The following is a 24,763-nucleotide window of genomic DNA, read 5'->3' as shown; positions in this document are numbered from 1 at the left end:
TCCTTCAGGTTGGCCGAAAGCTTTTCACTCACCCCGCATACTTATGACAGAAAAAGAAATTCGAATATGATGAGCCTCGATGCACTCGAATAAGAACTAAACTAATATCAAAATGTTACATTTTAATTTGCACGTTTTCACGTGGGTTTCATTCGATGTGTAAGAGAATCAGCCCCCTCCACACATGAACCATGGACCTTCCTGTTGGTGGGGAGGCTTGCGTGCCTCAGCGACACAGATAGCCGTACCATAGGTGCAACCACAACGGAGGGGTATCTGCTGAGAGGTCAGACAAACGTGTGGTTCCTGAAGACGGGCAGCAGTCTTTTCAGTAGTTGCAGGGGCAACAGTGTGTGTGATTGACTGATCACCTTGTAACATCAACCAAAACGGCCTTGCTGTGATGGTACTGCAAACGGCTGAAAGCAAGGGGAAACTAAAGCCTTAATTTTTCCCGAGGGTATGCAGCTGATGGCGTCCTCTTGGGTAAAATATTCCGAAGGTAAAATAGTCCCCCATTTGGATCTCCGGGCAGGGACTACTCAGGAAGACGTCGTTACCGGGAGAAACAATACTGCCGTTCTACGGCTCGGAGCGTGGAATGTCGGATCCATTAATCGGGCAGGCAGATTGGGAAATTTAAAAAGGGAAATGGATAGGTTAAAGTTAGATATATTGGGAATTAGTGAAGTTCGGTGCCAGGAGAAACAAGACTTCTGGTCAGGCGAATACAGGGTTATAAATACAAAGTCAAATAACGGTAATGCAGAAGTAGGTTTAATAATGAATAAAAAAATAGGAACACGTACATGTTACTACGAACAGCATAGTGAAAGTATTATTGTAGCCAAGATAGACACGAAGCTCACGGCTACCACAGTAGTATAAGTTTATATGCCAACTAGCTCCACAGATGATGAAGAGCTTGAAGAAATGTATGATGCGATAAAATAAATTATTCAGATAGTTAATGGAGACGAAAATTTAATAGTCATGGGGAACAGGCATTCGATAGTAGGAACAGGAAGAGAGGGAAAAGTAGTTGGTGAATATGGACTGTGAGAAAGGAATGAAGGAGGAAGCCACCTGGTAGAATTTTGCACAGAGCATAACTTTATCATAGCTAACACTTGGTTTAAGAATCATGAAGGAAGGCAGTATGCATGGTAGAGGCCTGGAGGCACTGGAAGATTTCAGACAGTTTATATAATGATAAGTCAGAGATTTAGGAACCAGGTTTTAAATTGTAAGACATTTCCAGGGGCAGATGTGGACTCTGACCACAATTTATTGATTATGAACTGTAGACTAAAACTAAAGAAACTGCAAAAAGGTAGTAATTTAAGAAGAGGGGGACCTGGATAAACTCAAGGAATCAGAGGTTTTAGAGTGTTTCAGAGAGAGCATTAGGGAAAGGTTGACAAGAATGGGGGAAAGAAATACCGTAGAAGAAGAATGGGTAGCTGTGAGTGGTGAAATAGTGAAGACAGCAGAGGATCAAGTAGATAAAAAGACGAGGGCTAGTAGAAATCCTTGGGTAACAGAAGACATATTGAATTTAATTGATGAAAGGAGAAAATACAAAAATGCTGTAAATGAAGCAGGCAAAAAGGAATACAAACGTCTCAAAAATGAGATCGACAGGAAGTGCAAAATGGCTAAGCATGGATGGCTAGAGGACATATGTAAGGATCTAGAGGCGTATATCACTAGGGGTAAGATAGATATTGCCTACAGGAAAATTAATGAGACCTTTGGCGAAAAGAGAACCACGTGTATGAATATCAAGAGCTCAGATTGAAAATCAATCCCAAGCAAAGAAGGGAAAGCAGAAAGGTGGAAGGTTGTGGAGGGGCGATATACTTGAGGGAAATGTTATGGAAATGGAAGAAGAAATAGGAGATATGATACTGCATGAAGAATTTGACAGAGCACTAAAAGACTCTAATCGAAACAATGCCCCGGGCGTAGATAACATTCCATTAGATTTACTGATAGCCTTGGAAGAGCCAGCCATGACGAAACTCTTCCATCTGGTGAGCAAGATGTATGAGACAAGCGAAATACCTCCAGACTTCAAGAAGAATATAACAAGTCCAATCCCAAAGAAAGCAGGTGTTGACAGGTATGAAAATGACCAAACTATCAGTTTAATAAGTCGTGGTTACAAAATACTAACACGAATTGTTTACAAGGAATGGAAGAACTGGTAGAAGCCGACCTCGGGGAAGATCAGCGTGGATTCCGTAGCAATGTTGGAACACGCGAGGCAATACTGGCCCTTCGGATTATCTTAGAAGATAGGTTAAGGAAAGGCAAACCTACTTTTCTGGCATTTGTAGACTTACGGAAAGCTTTTGACAATGTTGTATGGAATACTGTCTTCCAAATTCTGAAGGTGGCAGGTGTCAAATACTGGGAGCGAAAGGCTATTTACAGTTTGTACAGAAACCAGATGGCAGTAAGAGTCGAGGGGTATGAAAGGGAAGCAGTGGTTGAGAAGGGAGTGAGACAGATTTGTAACCTATCCCCGATGTTATTTAATCTGTATATTGAGCAAGCAGCAAAGGAAACTAAAGAAAAATTTCGAGTAGGAATCAAAATTCAAGGAGAAGAAATAAAAACTTTGAGGTTTTCTGACGATATTGTAATTCTCTCTGAGACAGCAAAGGATGTGGAAGAGCAGCTGAATGGAATGGACAATGTCTTGAAAGGAGGATATAAGATGAACATCAACAAAATAAAAACGTGGATAATGGAATGTAGTCGAATTAAATTAGGTGATGCTGAGGGAATTAAATTAGGAAATGATACACTTAAAGTAATAAATGAGTTTTGCTGTTTTGGGAACAAAATAACTGGTGATGGTCGAAGTAGAGGGGATATAAAATGTAGACTGGTTATGGCAAGGAAAGCGTTTCTGAAGAAGAGAAATTTTGTAACCTCGAGTATAGATTTAAGTGTTAGGAAGTCTTTTCTGGAAGTATTTGTATGGAGTGTACCCATGTATGGAAGTGAAACATGGACGATAAACAGTTCAGACAAGAAGAGAATAGAAGCTTTCGAAATATGGTGCTACAGAAGAATGCTGAATATTAGATTGGTAGATCAGGTAACTAATGAGGAGGTACTGAATAGAATTGGGGAGAAGAGGAGTTTGTAGCACAACTTGACTAGAAGAAGGGTTCAAATAGCTCTGAGCACTATGGGACTTAACATCTGAGGTCATCAGTCCCCTAGACTTAGAACTACTTAAACCTAACTAACCTAAGGACATCACACACATCCATGCCCGAGGCAGGATTCGAACCAGCGACCGTAGCAGTAGCGCGGTTCCGGCCACAACGGCCGGCTACTAGAACAAGGGATCGGTTGGTAGGACATGTTCTGATGTCTCAAGGTATGGAGGGCAGCGTGGAGGGTAAAAATCGTAGAGGGAGACCAAGAGATGAATACACTAAGCAGAATCAGAAGGATATAAGTTAAAGTAGTTAATCGAAGATGAAGAGGCTTGCACAGGGTAGAGTAGCATGCAGAGATGCGTCAAACCAATCTGTGGACTGAAGACCACAACAACAACAAGAGAATCAAACACCTCATTCTGTATAACCAGGAGCTTACTGCTCGTTCAGTAGATGGTGCAGAGGGGACTGCTTACCTTTTGGTGTCCTTGTTACGATCTGCATCATAGAGGCAGAAGGGTGTGTCGATAGTAGTGCACTCGTTCATGAACTCTATGGAACCGCCGGGGTCTGCGCTGATGTCGCAGATGGCTAGCATTCGGTGCGGCAGCGCGGGGGAGCCCACGGAGCTCTGGATCCACGGTGTGTCGGCGGGCCGCAGCAGGAACTTGGCATCCGGGATCGTCAGCAGCTTCGGAGACCCCACCGCCCAGTAGATGCCGTTGATGATCACCGACGCGTACGGCGCTATCTGTAGCATCACATTACCAATATGAGTGCTCGACCGCTCGAAACATGGTGCTTTGTGAAAGATTATACTTTGTTTCCAGCTGTTTCCTAAGAACGCCTAGAAAGCTTGATTGTCTACAAGTTGCTTTAGTTTCCAATACTGCACGATAATGAACACATGCTTGCAGTGGTAACGCAGATGCCGTACTGCATGTTTATCTCTCCTCTCCAGAATATCCTCTACACTGCTGATAATGCCGAATCACCTCATTTCGTTCACCTTCCACAATACCGCTTTCCTAGCCCCTTACACAACTAGCCAAAAATCACAACGACCCATCCAACAGCCTCTTAGCCAGTTTACCTCCTGTTGAAATTAGTGGTCCTAATGATAAACCATTCCCAAATCCAGGCTATAATCGTATAAGAACCACGGTCAGCTTCCATTCCATGACATATGCCTAACCATTTATAACTGTTCTATCCATTTAACTAACACGCTAAAATGCATTGGACTAATAATTGACTGTTAACTAACATGAGAGCCCCATCTACTAAGCATACAACAAAAAGTCTACAGTAAACTAAAACTACTCAAACTACTAATTGACTGTACAAGGGGTTGCGTCCCTCAACCATTCTCCACACCTACAAACCCTTGATCTGACCAGTCTTCTCCGACGCCAGCGTCACCTGTATATTTTGCTCATCCAATTTCCATCACTTCCTCCAAATCTTTGAAGGCCGTGCACTCCGTTGTGCTTACCACAACCGATTATCCTCCTCTAACTGAATCCTTTACCATCTCATCAAATTCCTCTCTCTCCTCGTTCACATTAAACATCTCCATATGCCTTATACGTCTTATAAACTCGGTTCCAACAGCCCCACCGTTTCTTCCATAGTTACATGCCCTGTGATGCTACCAAGACAGTAACAACACGACCCACCAACCCTACACATACGGACCCTCCAATACCCCCCAACACACATTCTCTTCCTCTTACCAGGCTTCAAAAATGGTTCAAATGGTTCTGACAAGGGAACCTCCCCATCGCACCCCCCTCAGATTTACTTATAATTTGGCACAGTGGATAGGCCTTGAAAAACTGAACACAGATCAATCGAGAAAACAGGAAGAAGTTGTGTGGAACTATGAAAAAATAAGCAAAATATACAAAGTGAGTAGTCCATGGGCAACATAGGCAATATCAAGGAGGAAGCGAGCATAAGCGGGCCGTGGTCTCGTGGTTAGCGTGAGCAGCTGCGGAGCGAAAGGTCGTTGGTTCAAGCCTTCCCTCGAGCGAAAAGTTTACTTACTTTATTTTTGCAAAGTTATGATCTGTCCATTCGTTCATTGACGTCTCTGTTCACTGTAATAAGTTTAGTGTCTGTGTGTTGCGACCGCACCGCAAAACCGTGTGATTAGTAGACGAAAGGACGTGCCTCACCCCTGGGAACGTAAAACATTTGATCGAAAGGTCATAGGTCAACCGATTCCTCCACAGGAAAGCACGTCTGATATATTCTATACGACACTGGTGACGGCATGTGCGTCACATGACAGGAATATGTTTAGACCCACCTAACTTGCACACTTGGCGAATGGGTAAAAAGATTCTTCTACCTTGCCCGATTTAGGTTTTCTTGTGGATGTGATAATCACTTCCAAAAAAGTGATGAAAACGTAAGAGTGTGTCACATGAACTGCAACAAATGAATGCAACAGTTTCACAGTCGCACAGTTTTCTCTGTGCTCTGTCAAAACATATGTTTTTAACGTTTTCAAATTTTTCGGCGTGTAGACCGTCAAATCCTGCATATGTCCAAGCAAATCTGAACATGTCCTGGAATTTTGGAGAGCGATATTGATTATGTGTGAGTGCCTGAACTCTGATAATTGTCTGAAAATAAAGAATTAAAATTTTCACTCGAGGGAAGACTTGAACCACGGACATCTTGCTCCGCAGCTGCTCACGCTAACCACGGGACCACGGCGCTCCTAAGCTTACAACCTCCTTGATGTTGCATATATTGCCCATGGACTACTCAGTTTGTATATTTTGCTTATTTTTTCATAGTTCCACACAACTTCTTCCTGTTTTCTCGATTGATCTGTGTTCAGTTTTTCAAGACCTATCCACTGTGCCAACTTATAACTAAATCTGAGGGGGGTGCGATGGGGAGGTTCCCTTGTGAGCACTATGGGACTTAACTTCTGAGGTCATCAGTCCCCTAGAACTTAGAACTACTTAAACCTAACTAACCTAAGGACATCACACACATCCATGCCCGAGGCAGAATTCGAACCTGCGACCGTAGCGGTCGCGCGGTTCCAGACTGTAGCGCCTAGAACCGTTCGGCCACTCCGGCCGGCTACCAGGCTTCACATTAGACCCAACCCACCATTCCTTACCATACCAGAGCTCCCTCTTCTTCCCACGCTATCCGCTCTTTCCCCTCCATAATCACGGCCTGACCTCTGTCTAAGTTACCCCTACACCAGGTCTTATATCAGCTATCGCCGTCCCTTCCTCCTTCCCTCCCAGACTGAACATCCCTGCATACAACTAAGCAACCCCACCTCTTACAGCAGCGTTACAAACTTATCCTCTCCCCATCTAGGTCACACCACTATTAACGTAGTTCAGTGAGGTGCTTAATTTTCTTTATGACCGACCTTCCCTTCTTTTTCTTATCACAGTCTTCATCGTCTTCCTAATCACCGTCACCGTCAAACTTTGATTATTGTGTGGAAAACCTGTTAAGTAGGACAGCCTGCTGAAGCTCTCTGTTCCCTTCTTTGGAAGAAGAGGAGAATATTCTGTAGCATTTAAAGTAAGTCTTTCAGTTACTAGCGTGGGGTGCAATGCTCTTCAGAAAGGTGGCTGTTAAACAACATTTATGAAGAGCAATGAAAGAGTTCTTTGAAATTTTAATAGTTGGTTTTAGTTTTGAGAATACTAACCATTCTCCACCACTGTACAATACGTGGACATGAGCCGTAGAGGAAAACACGACTAAATAATAACGAGAAACGCTGTATAATCACGCGTACCATTTTCATTTCGAGCAGTTTCAAAAACTGAATCTCGGAAACTATTGACAGCAGAAAGCTTATCAGCCATTTCTCGCCATGAAAAGCGAAAAATCAAGATACCTGGCTAATTAAAGAAATCAGCTTTCCAAGACAATTTGGACAGACACATTTTCACGTAGAAAAGGAATCATAGCACGTACGAAGTGCACGTTGCATATAAGGAAAATAGGCTTGGCATACACGAAAGTGATAAATTCTGGTTACAACGGATAAATTCCATATGCTACGTATTGCTTTATAGAGTTTGACTGTTTCATTAATTTCTTGCCTTAATTCGAGATAAAATAAAATCAAACCATGTTTGTCTCTCACCTGAGTACGTTGGAAGCGGATAAGCAGTACGAGATGTGCGACTACTTGGTTGAAGTTTAAGTGAATGGCAATAATGGTTAAAGATCGAATGGTATGTCCACGTATTATTCAAAAAATTTAAAATTGCTGACGTTTAAGTTAACAAAACGTAAACAAAAAACATTCTCTCCGAATTACTTCCAGAGTTTCTACAAAATAGCAAGTGCACATGTGGCATGAAAGTGTTCCGGTTAATTCAGTTCTCCAGTGAACGTTATGAATTCGTCATTCTGAGGTAGATGCTAAAGCAATATAAACCCGAAAAATACACTCCCGCAGCCAGTGTGGCCAAAATATGGTGCCTCAAGTGTACTCGAATCGACGTTGTTCTGGTCGTGCACTCAGTCTGAAGATTGTTCATTCTCAGTACTTGGTTGCCAGGGTGGAAGAGATGAAGATAAACAGTTGTATGTAACTAAGTTATTGCCCCATTGGTTGGGATTTAATCTCTTCTCATTGCCTTGTGGACTGTGCCTTTGAGCTACGTGATTATTTCAAATAACCAAATGAATCGTACAGTGTTAATTAGTATACAGGCAATTGACTACGAAATTGTACGGGTATAAGGTAACAATCCTGATCCTCCTACTTTTTTTCTAAACTTAGCCAGTGCTCCATTTCAGATGTTATTTCTGATTATCTGCGACGTCACATGGCTGAACCTCTCCTTTTACCCTTCATACAACGTGCCGTAGCATACTTCGTACACTTAGAGGAATCATACATTCAGCTACAAACCACGTTGAAGGGTATACGTTCATCGTTCGTTTTCTGTTAATTTACAGTTTAACAAAGTTAACATTCTGTACTTACAGTTAGGAAAATTTCTGGAGACGCATGATTTTTCTATTAAAATTAGCTGACATTGAGCTGACGATTATGAATGCAACAAATAAATGTATCATCCAAGGTAAGCTATCAATCTCGTTAAGAGTGGAAGTTATGGGACCTTTTATATTTCCACTCCTTTCATCCTCAAAATTCCTCAGTAATCAAGTACGTCTATTCTATCTATTAATATGTAAGGAGCAATAAGATACATAAAACATTTTAGATGAAAATGAGTTGTTTGTCTTGCAATGTTGTAACTAATAACTATGTATAATATAATTAATTGCACATACATATTTTTAGGCATTTGGCGGAGGTGGTAGGACTCACTTTTTTGCTGAAGGTGGAGATGAACTTCTGTGGGTGCTTGTCGTACTCTTCCGAATCGTAGCCACCGCCGTCCTTCCTCTCCAGGTGGTGCCGCCTCCTGATCTCGCAGCCGTACACCTTGGTCGTAGCTGGACAGCAGGACAATAAACACTTCAGACTTAAATCGCCTAGTTAGCTATATAGGGTGAAGCGCGTAACTTTTCACCTCACATTAATTGTTACCAGTAAAAGACATTTGCAACTGGTTTTCGCCAAGACGAACAGTGACCAGGGGCTCATGAAAGAAACAGAAATGCCTTCTCGCAACTTCATTAAAAACCGAGATACACGCACCAACTTTGTTTTTTAAATGGAGCCGTGCTATTTATTGCCGCCAGAATAGCAGATCTCTATGAGACAAATTCAGCGATGTAACCCTTTTAGGTCTAACAAAAAAATCACAGAGTAATAATACATTGAATGTAGGATCTCTGTGCTGTTTTTATAGCCGCTAAGTGGCCTACCACCCGCAAGTTAACGCCACTCTCCAAGGAACCTGGCGCAACCAGTTAAGACTCGAGGTCATGATTATGCGTTAGACGTGTGGTCGTCAAACGTTTTCGGTCAATAGCTAATAATGACGTTGTGGGGCTGCACCTATGGTTGCACGTGTACCAATCCTGTTATTAATAGGCAACCTTAATAAATTAGTATGTTAGGAGTCTCCAATAGGCCACCTATAGTAAGTGCACGCGATAACCCCCCGCCCACGCCCTGCCAAGTACTGATCGATAAATGTCAGCACCGATCGGAACACTTCGTGTCGATTGCTCTATTTCAGACTGGGGTCACTGAGGGCGGCAGCAAAGTTGTGGCATTGTGACTACTTGACCAATTTTTATTGTGTTGTCTGTGTGAGCGGGAGATTGATTAATATCAGTAATTATACTTATATTGATTTATGAAGTATGAGACTCGATCACAGATGTTCACTAAATGCTTTGAAAGCCATTTTTCTTTCGCTGGTTGCGTTGCATTGCAATAACCTTAATTTAATTTCCTATTCTTGCTACAAAAAATGGTTCAAATGGCTCTGAGCACTATGGGACTTAACATCTGAGATCATCGGTTCCCTAGAACGTAGAATTACTGAAACCTAACTAACCTAAGGTCATCACACACATCCATGCCCGAGGCAGGATTCGAACCTGCGACCGTAGCAGTCGCGCGGTTCCGGGCTGTTCTTGATACAAATATGAACCGCATATGAAGATTACCGTCTCTGTAATGCGCATTGAGGAATCCATATTTCTTCTGTTTGAAATTTAGACCATAGCAGCTGATCGGTAAGAGGCACACTCGCCCCTGAGTTATCATCACCGGAAGACAAACAACGAAACATCACATCCTCTAATCCCTCAGTGGCCGCGCTACTTATCCACTGCCACTGAGGTAAGCTGTCAACTTTACATAGCTCAAGGCTGAATTCACCAGTACCAACTAAAATTAAGCGCATCCTAAATTATCGCTGTTTCTGTAAGTATTTTTCTTTGTTAATGAGAGGGAAACGATACTTTCAACCCCAGATAACTAAACACTCGCAAAATTTACGATCCCTGTAGTACATAAAACAGGACTTTTATACTTAATTTGGTAACCTATAAATTATGACTTCCTTTGAATAAATTAGGAGTAGTACAATTAACGATGATTATTATTATTATTATTATTATTATTAGTCGTAAAGCTCCCAACATGGAAGACGCTAAGTAAAGATGGTTCACTTCTGGGGCTTCTTATTCTTCTTGTTTGCCCACCAGGTCTTCATTCTTTGCGAGAATTCAGCTTTTCTTTCTTCGCTCCATTTTGTTCCAGTTCTCGGCGCTTTTGTCTCTGGTTTGACCTCCCATTTGTCAACTTTAAGTTTGAAATTGTTTCTTTTGTTCATGTCTTCAGTAGTAATGTTGGCTAATTCCAGATCTTTCTTTACATTTTTGATCCATTCTCCTCCATTAACAAGGGATGCTACGTATCTTACTATTTTTTTTTGTAAGTCTGTGATCGGAAGTCTCATTATGTGGCCATAGAATTTTAGACGCCTCTTCCTCATGTCTATCTCTATGTTAGAATATTCTTCAATTTTAGAATTTTTCTGTAATCTATACCCCTCTTTGGTCCATCTTGGTCCCAGAATTTTCCTAATGATTTTCCTTTCCTCTTTCTTCAGGTTTTCCATATATGTTTTCCTTTTAAGTGTCAAGGTTTCGCTGGCATATAGCATTATTGGTTTAATTACCGACTTATAATGTTTAATTTTTGTATTTATAGATAGACATTTTTTATTGTAAATGTTTTGGACCAGCCCTAGACCCCTACGAGCTTTTAATATTCTTTCTTGTTGTGAGTATTTTTCAGAAATTATCTCTCCTAAATATTTAAAGTATGGTACCCTCTTAATTTCTCCATATTTGGTTTGTAACTTAGAAATTTCTAGATTTGTTGTTGTAAACACCGTTTTCTCAAAAGATATTTGTAGGCCAACTTTTCCTGCACACTCTTTTAAGGTTTCTATCTGTTTGACTGCCATTTCACTAGAATCTGCCATTATTGCAAGATCGTCTGCGTAGGCTAAGTAGGGGATTTGTAGGTCATCTTTTTTGGTTCCCAGTGATATTGGTTTCCAGTACTTTTCTTTTTTGAGTTCTTTTTCCCATTCTGCCATGACTCTATCCAGAACTAAGTTAAATAACAGAGGTGATAATCCATCACCTTGTCTAACCCCAGTTTTTATCTCAAATGATTTTGAAAGTTTTCCCATGAATTTCACTTTGCATTTTGTATTTGTTAATGTCTGCTCTATGATGTTCCGTGTCTTCTTATCCAGTCCTTGTTCTTCAAGAATTTTAAATAGTGTGGGTCTGTGAATTGAATCATATGCCTTTTTAAAGTCGACAAAGACATATACTGTAGGCTTCCTTCGCATTTGTCTCATCCTTGTAATCAATTTCAAGTTTAAAATTTGTTCTGGACATGATCTGTTTGGTCTGAAACCAGCTTGGAAATCTGAGATTTTGGGTTCTAGCAGTTTTTGTGTTCTTTCAAGAAGACAAGCTGATAATATCTTGTATGTGACGGCAAGTAAGGAGATTCCGATGATTATTATTATAAAATACAACTGAGAACCGTTGGCCGCACGAATACTTGATTCGAACCGCATGGATACCGTGGGCCGCTGTTTGACTACCACTGTTTTATACTTTACAAAGGTTTAAACATGTTTCGCACCAAATAAAATGTTATATTGCTGGGCAATCATTTATCTGGCAATAACATGAGACAATTAACTTTTTTTACCATCCACAGTGTTGAATAAATGGTGAGAAATGAATTACATCATCTCATGCTCGCAAAGGAATGTTTCTTAGTGACAAAATTATTGCAATTTGCACGATAAAATCTATTATCATACATTAAAATCAAATTATTTGGTTGGTTCAAATGGCTCTGAGCACTATGGGACTCAACTGCTGAGGTCATTAGTCCCCTAGAACTTAGAACTAGTTAAACCTAACTAACCTAAGGACATCACACACATCCATGCCCGAGGCAGGATTCGAACCTGCGACCGTAGCGGTCTCGCGGTTCCAGACTGCAGCGCCAGAACCGCGCGGCCACTTCGGCCGGCCTCAAATTATTTCTTCCTGGTTTCTTTACACATGTGCACCAGTAAAAAAACTGTACATTAAAATTGTACATGAAATAAATGAACCCAAAGATTGAAAGAAAGGCATTATTATCAGGTGTCACATTTCTGTCGGTGATTTTTTTTAAAGAATATGTTCAACGCGGGACCATTTGCATCACGACACTTTGTACACGCTGCATCACTGATAAACTCACTGCAGTTACAACATCTGGAGTGATAGCTTTATACGCAGCAGTAATTCGCTCTGACATGTCGTCCCCAGATTTTGGAATCTCGTTGGAGATCACATGCTTTACATGACCCTAGAGGAGGATGACTAACGGCGTCAGATTAAGCGATCGTTCTCTGAATAGGAATTCACCTTTCCACCCACGGATTTGGAAATAAGCGGTTTAATGCATCTCTTGATACTGATGATTTATGGGAATACATCCATCGTGTAGGAACTATGTCACTTGACGAGTTCTCAGTGCATATTTCCTAATAACAAGGGTAAAGTATTTCGAAAAATATGTAAACATTTCCCTTTTCAACGAAATAAGGCCGATCATGTGCTATCCGATTATGCCACACAACACATTCAGATTGTCGAGAACTAGTGTGCGGATTTATTGCAGCAACTACAACTATCGTCACTCCTACAGCTTCGTTGGTGGCAGTCTTCCTTCGTATACGTTTTCTTGGGATAAATTTTCCAGTCTCGCGCAGTCTTTTGAGGGTATTCAAGAAAGAGGGACAAGTTGGACAGTGTCTGCCTGGGAACCATTCTATATGGATCTCTGTTGGTCTTGATGCATTTTGTTGACACTTGCCAAAAATTAAGAGCCTGTCAACCAATTCTTCATTGCACTGTACTTCTGAAAATGGTTCAAACGTTACCAACTATTCGACTCTGCAGATGTTTTACAAGCAATAAATTTTAAATGAAGTGCAGCAATCCTCATAAAAAACCTGGTCTATGCAGACACTGACTTCAGATAACCCCCCTGAAGAGCAACACAGAATTGACGACGTGGCTCTTGTCTGGATGACACAGATTTTCGTTGAGACTAGCGTAAACATCACGTATCAATTACCTCTACATCTACATCTACATCCATACTCCGCAAGCCACCTGACGGTGTGTGGCGGAGGGTACCCTTAGTACCTCTATCGCTTCTCCCTTCTGTTCCAGTGTCGTATTGTTCGTGGAAAAAAAGATTGTCGGTATGCCTCTGTGTGAGCTCTAATCTCTTTGATTTTATCCTCATGGTCTCTCCGCGAGATATACGTAGGAGGGAGCAATATACTGCTTGACTCCTCGGTGAAGGTAAGTTCTCGAAACTTCAACAAAAGCCCGTACCGAGCTACTGAGCGTCTCTCTTACAGAGTCTTCCACTGGAGTTTATCTGTCATCTTCGTAACGCTTTCGCGATTACTAAATGAACCTGTAACGAAGCGCACTGCTCTCCGTTGGATCTTCTCTATTTCTTTTATGAACTCTATCTGGTACGGATCCCACACTGGTGAGCAGTATTCAAACAGTGGGCGAACAAGTGTACTGCAACCTACTTCCTTTGTTTGCGGACTGCATTTCCTTAGGATTCTTCCAATGAATCTCAGTCTGGCATCTGCTTTACCGACGATTAATTTTATATGGTGATTCCATTTTAAATCACTCCTAATGCCTACTCCCAGATAATTTATGAAATTAACTGCTTCCTGTTGCTGACCTGCTATATTGTAGCTAAATGAAAAAGGATATTTCTTTCTATGTATTCACAGCACATTACACTTGTCTACATTGAGATTCAATTGCCATTCCCTACACCATGCGTCAATTCGCTGCAGATCCCCCTGCATTTCAGTACAAGTTCCCATTGTTACAACCTCTCGATATACAACAGCATCATTCGCAAAAAGCCTCAGTGACTTCCGATGTTATCCACAAGGTCAGTTACATATATATTGTGAATAGCAACGGTCCTACGACACTCCCCTGCGGCACACCTGAAATCACTCTTACTTCGGAAGACTTCTCTCCATTGAGAATGACATGCAGCGTTCTGTTATCTAGGAACTCTTCAATCCAATCACACAATTGGTCTCATAGTCCATATGCTCTTACTTTGTTCATTAAACGACAGTGGGAACTGCATCAAACAGTTGACTTCAGATAACTCCCCTGAAGAGTAACACAGAACTGGGAAATAATGCGAGCTGGGTTTCACACGATCGTCATTTTCGAAACCCATGCTGATTCCTACAGAGTAGATTTCTGGTCTCCAGAAAATTCAGTTTACTCGAACATAATACGTGTTCCAAAATTCTGCAACTGATCGACGTTAGAGATATAGGTCTATAGTTCTGCACATCTGTTCGACGTCCCTTCTTGAAAACGGGGATGACCTGTCCCCTTTTCCAATCTTTTGGAACGCTACGCTCTTCTAGAAACCTACGGCACACCGCTGCAAGAAAGGGGGAAAGTTCCTTCGCGTACTCTGTGTAAAATCGAACTCTTATCCCATCAGGTCCAGCGGCCTTTCCTGTTTTGAGCGATTTTAATTGTTTTTCTATCCCTCTGTCATCTATTTCGATATCTACCATTTTGTCATCTGTGCGACAATCTAGAGGAGGAGCTACAGGTTCTCGTTGGCGGAAGTTTCCATAGAGAGTGGCGTAAACTTCAGGGTTGCGGACCATTCAACAGCCGAAACAACAGCACAAAAATCCCTATATTCACTGCATTTACACTTCGTGATTTTTTTGTTTTCAAAAGAATTGTACCTTTGAATTTGTCTCATCGCAATCTGCCGCTCGGGCAGCAAAAATAGCTTATTACCATTTAAAAAAAAGAAGTATGGATGCCTGTATCTCGGTTAGTAATGAAGTTGCGAGAGAGGATTGCTGTTTGTTTCTTGAGTCTGTCAAGAAGAAAACAGATTACAAATGTCTTCAACGGGTCAAAAGTAATTTGAGGTGAAAATGTCAGGCGCCTGAAAGGAACTTTATACCTTAGATTTCACACAAATGATTAGCATTTCCAGACTCTATACACTTTCTGAATTCGAGAATTCAGCATATCGCGCCACAGCACCATGCAGTCAGAGTAATTAAATATCGTAGCATGAAATCAAAAACGTCTGGGTTACGTTCCTGCAAAATCTCCCGTCATGTAGTTTGTGTCACAGTGGTTGCTATAGACTCTGATGATCAACGCTAACCCAGGCGCGTCAGATGGACGACATTTTAGGTGAACTTGTAGACGAGGGAAGAGCGGCAAATCGTCGCCCTTACACATAAATTCTTTACAAGCCACTGTAAGGGCATGGCGTACTGAGCGAAGGAAAAGTGGCAGTCTATATACTGGGTGCACAGTCTTCTTTGAATACAGATAATCTAATATAAGTTTTCTAAATTTATCTAAGAGGTCTTCGCGAGAGGTAAGTCATTTTTATTCGAAGTATCTCCATTTAAGTTTCCCGAGCATCTATATTGCACTTTTGTGTGGGCAATACCGAGCTATACCTAGCAGCGCGTCATTGACTACGTTCCATGTCTATTGTCCTGTTAGGACTGCAAGAGCTGGAACAATATCCTAGAACTGGTCCCACTAACGTTTTGTATGTGATTTGCTTCACAGACACACTGCACTTTCTCATAAATCCTTCTAAGATATCTAAGTCTTCCATCCACACTCTCTAATGTTGATTTTGATGATCGTTTCATTTTCTACAACTTCTTAGTATTACCCATAAATACCGATATGATGTGACGTGTTCAAGATGCTCTTCACTAATCTTGTAATCGTAAACCATCGGGTTCACACATTGCTGGGTCATGTCCTACTGAAATACGGCCTTTGTGGTCGTCTGTGGGAAGGACAGTAACTCGTGGTACTGATGCAGTGGTTACTGATCAGACTGCTCCCTCTGATCGTATGTTGTGACGAATGATTCTCAAGAACATCATACGTGGCGTTTGCCCACTATGCAACTCGACATGCGGGATGCTAAATACCGAAAATACTACATTTTGTGACCGAGCGAGGTGGCGCAGTGGTTAGCACACTGGACTCGCATTCGGGAGGACGACGGTTCAATCCCGTCTCCAGCCATCCTGATTTACGTTTTCCGTGATTTCCCTAAATCGTTTCAGGCAAATGCCGGGATGGTTCCTTTGAAAGGGCACGGCCGATTTCCTTCCCCATCCTTCCCTAACCCGAGCTTGCGCTCCGTCTCTAATGACCTCGTTGTCGACGAGACGTTAAAACAACACTAACCTAACCTAACTACATTTTGTGGTACAACAAGCTAACGACGGCATTCTCGAGGGTTCTGCTGGGCCTACGTGTCTTCCGTGTGTTCGTAATCTCATTGCTGGTACATTGTCTCACACCCCATCACAGTATACGGTCATTCTTGCTATTCTTCCTATGTTTTCGAATTCTCACAGAAGTTGTCGTTTGTACAGTTCATATATTTTTGTTACTATGTCTCAGTCAGTATGAACACCAGATAATTGTTTCCTCAATGCTGCCGAAATTTTCTGCCACAGTATGAACCATATACAGGGTGCGTCACCTAAAACTTGCATCACAAGTATTGCAGAAATGGAAAGTGCAATTGATGTGCGCTTTTCACAGAATGGATTGGTAGTCAGGGGTTCGAATTGTTAGCCAATAAGCAGATTGTTATAATACTTAGAAAGTATATTTTTTGTGCAAACATACACTTTTAAATAGAACAATGCCTGTTGACATTAACAGACTACACTACTGGCCATTAAAATTGCTACACCAAGAAGAAATGCAAACGATAAACGGGTATTCATTGGACAAATATACTAGAACTGACATGCGATTGCATTTTCACGCAATTTGGGTGCATAGATGCTGAGAAATCAGTATCCAGAAAAACCACCTCTGGCCGTAATAACGGCCTTGATACCCCTGGGCATTGAGTCAAACACAGCTTGGATGGCGTGTACAGGTACAGCTGCCCATGCAGCTTCAACACGATACCACAGTTCATCAAGAGTAGTGACTGGCGTATTGTGACGAGTCAGTTGCTCGGTCACCATTGACCAGACGTTTTCAACTGGTGAGAGATCTGGAGAATGTGCTGGCCAGTGCAGCAGTCGAACATTTTCTGTATCCACAAAGGCCCGTACAGGACCTGCAACATGCGGTATGCATTATCCTGCTGAAATGAAGGGTATCGCTGGGATCTAATGAAGGGTAGAGCCACGGGTCGTAACACATCTGAAATGTAACGTCCACTGTTCAAAGTGCCGTCAGTGCGAACAAGAGGTGAGCGAGACGTGTAACCAATGGCACCCCATACCATCACGCCGGGTGATAAGCCAGTATGGCGCTGACGAATACACGCTTCCAATGTGCGTTCACCGCGATGTCGCCAAACACGGATGCGACCATCATGATGCTGTAAACAGAACCTGGATTCATCCAAAAAAATGACGTTTTGCCATTCGTGCACCAAGGTTCGTCGTTGAGTACACCATCGCAGGCACTCCTGCCTGTGATGCAGAGTCAAGGGTAACCGCAGCCATGGTCTCCGAGCTGATAGTCCATGCTGCTGCAAACGTCGAACTGTTCGTGCAGATGGTTGTTGTCTTGCAAACGTCCCCATCTGTTGACTCAGGGATCGAGGCGTGGCTGCACGATCCGTTACAGCTATGCGGATAAGATGCCTGTCATCTCGACTGCTAGTGATACGAGGCCGTTGGGATCCAGCACGGCGTTCCGTATTACCCTCCTGAACCCACCGATTCTATATTCTGTTAACAGTCATTGGATGTCGACCAACGCGAGCGGCAAACGTGGTGGTACGCGTTTCTCCTCCTTACACGAGGCATCACAACAACGTTTCACCAGGCAACGCCGGTCAACTGCTGTTTGTGTATGCGATATCGGTTGCAAACGCTACTCATGTCAGCACGTTGTAGGTGTCGCCACCGGCGCCAACCTTGTGTGAATGCTCTGAAAAGCTAATCATTTGCATATCACAGCATCTTCTTCCTGTCGATTAAATTTCGTGTCTGTAGCACGTCATCTTCGTGGTGTAGCAATTTTAATGGCCAGTAGTGTAAAAGTAGAGTAAATCAGAATTTCAGTGGCGTTTTTTTGCATTATGTGGATTCTGACTAGTAACGAGACAACTGACCATCACAGTTCGTGTTTAAAATGACCACCATCAGTCGCAATACATGCTTCCAGCTAGGTATGGAACGATTGCTGCACCCGTGCTAACATTTTAGAGGAGATGTCCGAGTAGGCTGCAGTAATACGTAGCTGCATATCATCTGGTGCTGTTGGTATGTCCTTGTAGACAGCGCCATTCAGCTTTCCCCACAGAAAAAAGTTTATAGGTGTACAATCCGAGGAATGCGCCAGCCAAGGTACAGGTCCTTTGCGTCCAATCCACCAATTTGGAAACAATTCGTGAATACATACTGTAGTACTTCGCACACTACGGGCTGAATAGCCATCATATTGGTACCATAGGTTGCTTCCAGTCTGCGGAGGAACGTCTTCTAGCATACGTGGAAGATAGTCTCTTAGGCGGCTGCAATAATTGTGCGCGTTCAGTGTTCCGTCTATGAAAAATGGGTCTATGAGCTGATGGTCCACTACCCCACACCACATGTTTACACTTGATGGACTCTGATGTGCCACCTGACGAATCCAACGGGGATTGTCAGCGAACCAATAGCGCATGTTTCAGCGGGTTACCTGGCCATGTTTGGCATATGTGTCTTCATCACTCACTCTTTTTTTTTAAGTTGGAGGAGTTCCTGAGTGGCAAAACTATAATAGATAATTCTGACGTCATAGAGGCTGTAATGTAAGCTGACTGAGAAAATATAAGTATCCCGACCATTGCACTAGCGTGGAAGAACTCTCACACACTTTCACTTGATCTATATAAGCGATTATTGTTTAGGAAAGAAACTAAAGGTTTCCCATTGCACTAGTCTAAATTAAATTCTTCTTTATGAACAGAATGATTCAAAAATACTTTTGCAAACAGATTGCCGGCCGGTGTGGCCGAGCGGTTCTAGGCGCTTCAGTCTGGAACCGCCCGACCGCTACGGTCGCAGGTTCGAATCCTGCCTAGGGCATGGTTGTGTGTGATGTCCTTAGGTTTGTTAGGTTTAAGTAGTTCTAAGTTATATGGGACTGATGACCTCAGATGTTATATCCCATAGTGCTCAGAGCCATTTGAACCATTTGCAAACAGATTCCTTACACCAAAAAACAAAAACTTTCACCTAAACATGTGTCTGGAAACTTTCGGTTTCTAGTTATTAATGAATTTTCCAGTTACAACCCAACACCTTAATTTCATTCATTCATAGACGGCTTTGTCCCAGTGTATCCATTGTTTTCCATACTGTGATATTGTGCCATGGAGACTTGTTTGCATTTGTCATTAGTTAGTCTCCAACGTTTTAATTGCGTGCATGTTCTGAGTCAACTGAAAGTGTTTCGTTCAACCATGGCAGGATAGTCATTTCGGGAGCAGGTAGACATGATTTTTATGTAGTCCGAGCGAATGATAAAGGATGCGAGGTTGCACATCTGTATGAGATGGTATTTCCAACCAGGTCATCCAGCCTTTGCTGCTATTTATCGTCGCGTTACTGAGAATGGATTGTAACATTGTAGGCTATTGATCGAGGAATGACAAGACTTGCTATTACACCTAACCAGGAAGAAAACGTCGATCCTGGCTTCAACAAGGGACAAGTTACCCTGGAATGTGGTACACGTCAAAGTTCAGAAAGATGATACTTCACAACAAGGTCATGCATCCACATTGTCTTCTAAGCGAGCAGGGACTTTCGCCTTCCGATCACCTACCATGAGAGGAGTTTTGACGATGGTTTGTTGGAAGTACTACCAATCGGTTGTTTGTCAGTCAGTATTGTTTACAGACGATTCAACGTTTGGAAGAGATGAAATAACAAATCTCCACAAACAACACGTATCGGCTAATTTGAATCCTAGTGCTACAGTTCAAGCTAGACATTTGCATCAGCTTAAGATTAAAGCGTGGGCTGGAATTGTAGGTGACTGTCTGGCTAGTTCTACTGATTTTCCCAAATGGATAGGTAGAGGAGGAACATTTCCATGGCCTGCACGTTCTCCCGACTTCAGACCTTCGGATTTTTACCTTTGGGGGCACCTTTAACAGTTGATTTATGCATCAGACAACCAGGATGCAGGAGCTCTTCATCGACGTGTCATGGAAGCCCGCGAAAGCATTCGGTGCCATCAGGGGGTATCTGAAAGTGTGCAGTAATGCATGATTCGACAGATGCATGTACTGCCAATCTGTTGCTTGTCTCCACGGTTTGTTCGCAATCGAGGCAACGTTTGGAAAAGATGAAAATAAATTTGTGTTGAACATAAATTTTCATTAATGTGCCATTAAAAAACCAAAGCTTTTTGGGCATATGTCTATGTAAACTTATTTGTTGTCCTCAAAGTTTGTATATGTATAAGAGGCAGTAACCGAACACCCGCCACAATGGGACCGTGGAATGGTTCCTTTCAAATGTAATTACCACACACGTTAAGACGTTTATCCCACTGGGAGACGAGAAGTTCAATTCTGCTGATGGATCCAGAAGCACACAGACTCTTGCACTTCCTCGTCCGATTGAAAGCGACGTCGACGCATGTCTTTCTTCAGGACGCCAAAGATGTGAAAATCACGCGGCGAAGGATTCGGGCTGAACGGAGGACGTTGCAATGTTTCCCAACCAAATCACCGAAGTGTGGCCTTCGTCCGAATGGCAGTATGGGGGCGGGCGTAATCGTGCAACAGAATGATTCTGTCAAACAACATTCTTGTGCGTTTTGACTTTATGGCGTGTCGCAGTTTCTGCAAACTGTCTCCATAGCACTGTGCATTGATTGTGGTTCCATGCTCGAGGGACTCAACGAGCAGGAGTCCCCTTCAGTCAAAGAATCTAATCATGAACTTACTTATGTGAACAGCTTTGGATTTCTTTGGCGGGAGATATGTGAGATGCTTCTACTGTTAGCTTTGGCGTTTGCCCTCGGGCTGTCGGAATACTATCGGACAGAATCATCCCGATGTACGATAACGTCCGCCTCCACACTGCCTATCGGACGAAGGCTACGCTCCAACGGTTTAGCTGAGAAACACTGAAACAGCCTCCGTACAGCCCGGATCTTTCACCGTGTGATTTTCACATCTTTGGCAACCCGACGAAGGGCATGCGTGGACTTCTGTTTCAATCGAACGAGGAAGTGCAAAATTGGTTGCGGTTGTGAATCTGTCGGCGTTCAACCGCTTCGTACGAAACAGCAATTGCTCGTCTCGTTCTCCCAGTGAAATAAATGTCTTAGTGCTTGTGGTGATTACTGTTGAATGGAACCATTCCATGGTCCCGTTGTGATGTGTATTCGGTTTCCATTTTATTTATTTACACGTCTAGTTCCGCAGGACCAAATTGAGGAGCAAATCTCCAACGTCATGAAATTACTACATAAAAGTAACAACAGATAAAATGTTTATGAATCCCAAAAGAAGTCAAGCCATAAGTTTAAATAAACGCAGTCAACAATATAACATAGGAATCATCTTAATTTTTCAAGGAACTCCTCTAAAGAATAGGAGTGACCCCATGAGGAAACTCTTCAGTTTCGGTTTGAAAGCGTGTTGATTACTGTTAAGATTTTTAATTCTTTTTGGTAGCTTATTGAAAATGGATGCAGCAGTATGCTGTACACCTTTCTGTACAAGTGCGACCCAAATGCAGATTGGATTTCTGCCTAGAGTTAACCGAGTTAAAGCTGCTAATTCTTGGGAATAAGCTGATATTGTTAAAAAGAAACGACAGTGAAGAATATGTATATTTAGAGGCCAATGCCTGAATATGCAGATTAGTGAACGGGGTCGACAAGAGTTTCGCGAACTTACACAACTTATTGCCCGAGCTGCCCTTTGAGAATGGGAAGAGTTACCCCAAAATATACCATATGACAAAAGCGAATAAAAATAAGCAAGAGACTAATTTTCGTGTCGGACGATTACTTACTTCAGATACCGTTCGAATAGTAAAAATGGCAGCATTAAGTCTTTGGACAAGATCCTGAATGTGGGCTTTCCACGACAGTTAACTATCTCTCTGAACACGTATAAATTCGAACTTTTCAGTTTCACTAATCATATGCCCGTTCTGTGAAATTAAAACGTCGGGTTTTGTTGAATTGTGTGACAGAATCCGTAAAACTGGATCTTACTGTGATTTAACGTTAGTTTATTTTCTGCAATCCATGAACTTACGTCATGAACTGCTCTATTTGAAACAGAGTCAATGTTGCACACAACATCCTTTACTACCAAGGTAGTGTCATCAGCAAACAGAAATATTTTAGAAATACCTGTAATACTAGAGGGCATATGATTTATATAAACAAGGAACAGGAGTGGCCCCGACGCTTATCCCTGGAGCACTCCTCATTTGACTGTGTCCCACTCAGACCCCACATCAAAGCCATTCTCAACACTGTGAATAATGACCTTTTCTTGTCTGTTGTTGAAGTAAGAGGTGAACCAATTGTGAACTACTCCCTGTATTCCATAACAGCCCAACTTCTGGAGCAATATTATGTGATAAACACAATGAAACGCCTTAGTTAAATCAAAAAATATGCCTAGTGTTCGAAACTTTTCGTTTATTCCATCCCCTACCTCACAGAGAAAAGAGAATACAGCATTTTCAGTTGTTAATCCATTTTTAAAGCCGAACTGTACATTTGATAGCAGATTATGTGATATAAAATGATCAATTATACTTACATATACAGCCTTTTCAATAACTTTAGCAAACAATGATCGCATAGAAATAGGTCTAAAATTGTCTACATTATCCCTTTCTCCCTTTTTATAAAGCGGCTTTCCTACTGAGTACTTTGATCGTTCAGGAAACTGACCATTCTTAAAGGAAAAGTTACAGATATGGCTAAGTATGGGGCTAACATGTGCTGCACAGTACTTTAATATTCTGCTAGGCACTCCATCATATCCATGAGAGTCCTTAGTCTTCAGTGATTTAATTATTGACTCAGTCTCCCCCTTGTCACCATGACAGAGGAATATTTCAGGCATCAGTCTCAGAAAGGCATTTTCCAAGAGAGTTATATGATTCCCTGTAGAAACTAAATTTTTATTTAATTCACCAGCAATGCTGAGAAAATGACTGTTAACTACTATACGTATATCTGAGTTATCAGTAACAGAAATATTTCATTTGACCGACCCTTATATTTTTCAGTCATCCTACATTTCTATCACGAAAGCTCGTTGTCAGAGACTGCTTCAGTTCCACGTTTCTTGGAATATGTAATATACAATCGCACCAAAAAGTATTGGCACAGTTACATTTTGTGGTTGTAGGTTAAACGAAACCTATATTTCAGAACGGAACCGAGACACGTGCCACCTTAAGGCGGGTCCACACTGAGCGCACTACGCCGCGCCGCGCCGCGCTGCGCAAAACGGCTCTGCGCAGCTCTGCGCGCTCAGTGTGGACCACGAACCGCCGCGTCGTGCCGCGTCGTGCCGCGCCGCGCAGTGTTCCGGCTGTTGTCGGTACATCAAAGGGAGTGGCGCGTTTGCGCGCGCTCAGTTTAGACGGGGCTTCGCTCACTCCATCTTCAGACCGTGCGCGCGATCCAACTGGAACACAGTGCGCACCTCGGAGCGGCGCGGCGGGGCGCGGACGGCGCTCTCCTCTCTGCTACAGCTGTGCGCGGGCTGCAGCAGCGCTGCGCAGCACGGCGCGGCGCGCTCAGTGTGGACCCGCCCTTACATTACATAGGTTACAAATATGTCCAAATCACCTGTCCGTAAAGTAACATACAGTGTTATGAAAATAAACATCGCTCTTCTGCATCCAAAAAGGTATTCGCACACGCGTATGAATCGGACAGTGTGTTCGTTTTCTTCATTGATGTGCATCTTCTAATAGCTAGTGTGCATCCCTTTAGCATCTATAACAGCATGTACACGCCTAGGAATGCTTTGTATTAAATTCCGGGTGATATCAGGGGTAATTTTCGACCATTCCTCCAGGAGCACTTTCTCCAGGTCGTTTTCATCGGACAGACCCCTTTTTCTGGCTTGTGTGTCAAGATGAGCCCACAGGTTCTCAGTGGGGTTCAAATCAGGGCTCTGAGGTGGCGTTAGAACCCTTCTGGGGGCATTGTACAGTAACCACTCCCGGGTTTTCATGGCGGTATGTTTTGGGTCGTTGTCTTGCTGGAAATGAAACACCCCAGTAAGGCCCAATGTCTGTGCACTAGCTTGTAAATTACCTCGCAACACGTCGATGTATCTCATATGATGCATTGTGGATTACAGCTAGATTTCCAACGCCGGACGTCGCCAAACAGCCCCAGACCATGATACCGCCCCCACCGTGTTTGACTGTGTGGAATTCATGTGTTTGACGTCGAGGTGCGTATTCGGCTTGCGTCAAACTTTCTTTCTTGCATCAAATCCGAACACATTGAAC

General features: G+C 42.5%; 1 protein-coding gene across 1 annotated transcript in view; it reads right to left on the bottom strand.

Annotated features, from left to right (window-relative positions):
- LOC126248648 (alpha-aminoadipic semialdehyde synthase, mitochondrial) overlaps nt 1-24,763 on the bottom strand; it is a 288,931-nt gene that overhangs the window by 147,065 nt on the left and 117,103 nt on the right. Inside the window, exons 7-8 of the mRNA XM_049949837.1 lie at nt 8,524-8,651; nt 3,659-3,933 (exon numbers count right to left, since the gene is read on the bottom strand). Of these exons, the coding sequence (XP_049805794.1) occupies nt 3,659-3,933; nt 8,524-8,651 (403 nt within the window). The remainder of the gene's footprint in view (nt 1-3,658; nt 3,934-8,523; nt 8,652-24,763) is intronic.

The sequence above is a fragment of the Schistocerca nitens genome, chromosome 3 (assembly GCF_023898315.1).
Source record: "Schistocerca nitens isolate TAMUIC-IGC-003100 chromosome 3, iqSchNite1.1, whole genome shotgun sequence".
In the NCBI taxonomy this organism is placed as follows: Eukaryota; Metazoa; Arthropoda; class Insecta; order Orthoptera; family Acrididae; genus Schistocerca; species Schistocerca nitens.
The sequence above is the reverse complement of the archived record's forward strand: the minus strand, read 5'-3'. Positions and strand labels throughout refer to the sequence as shown.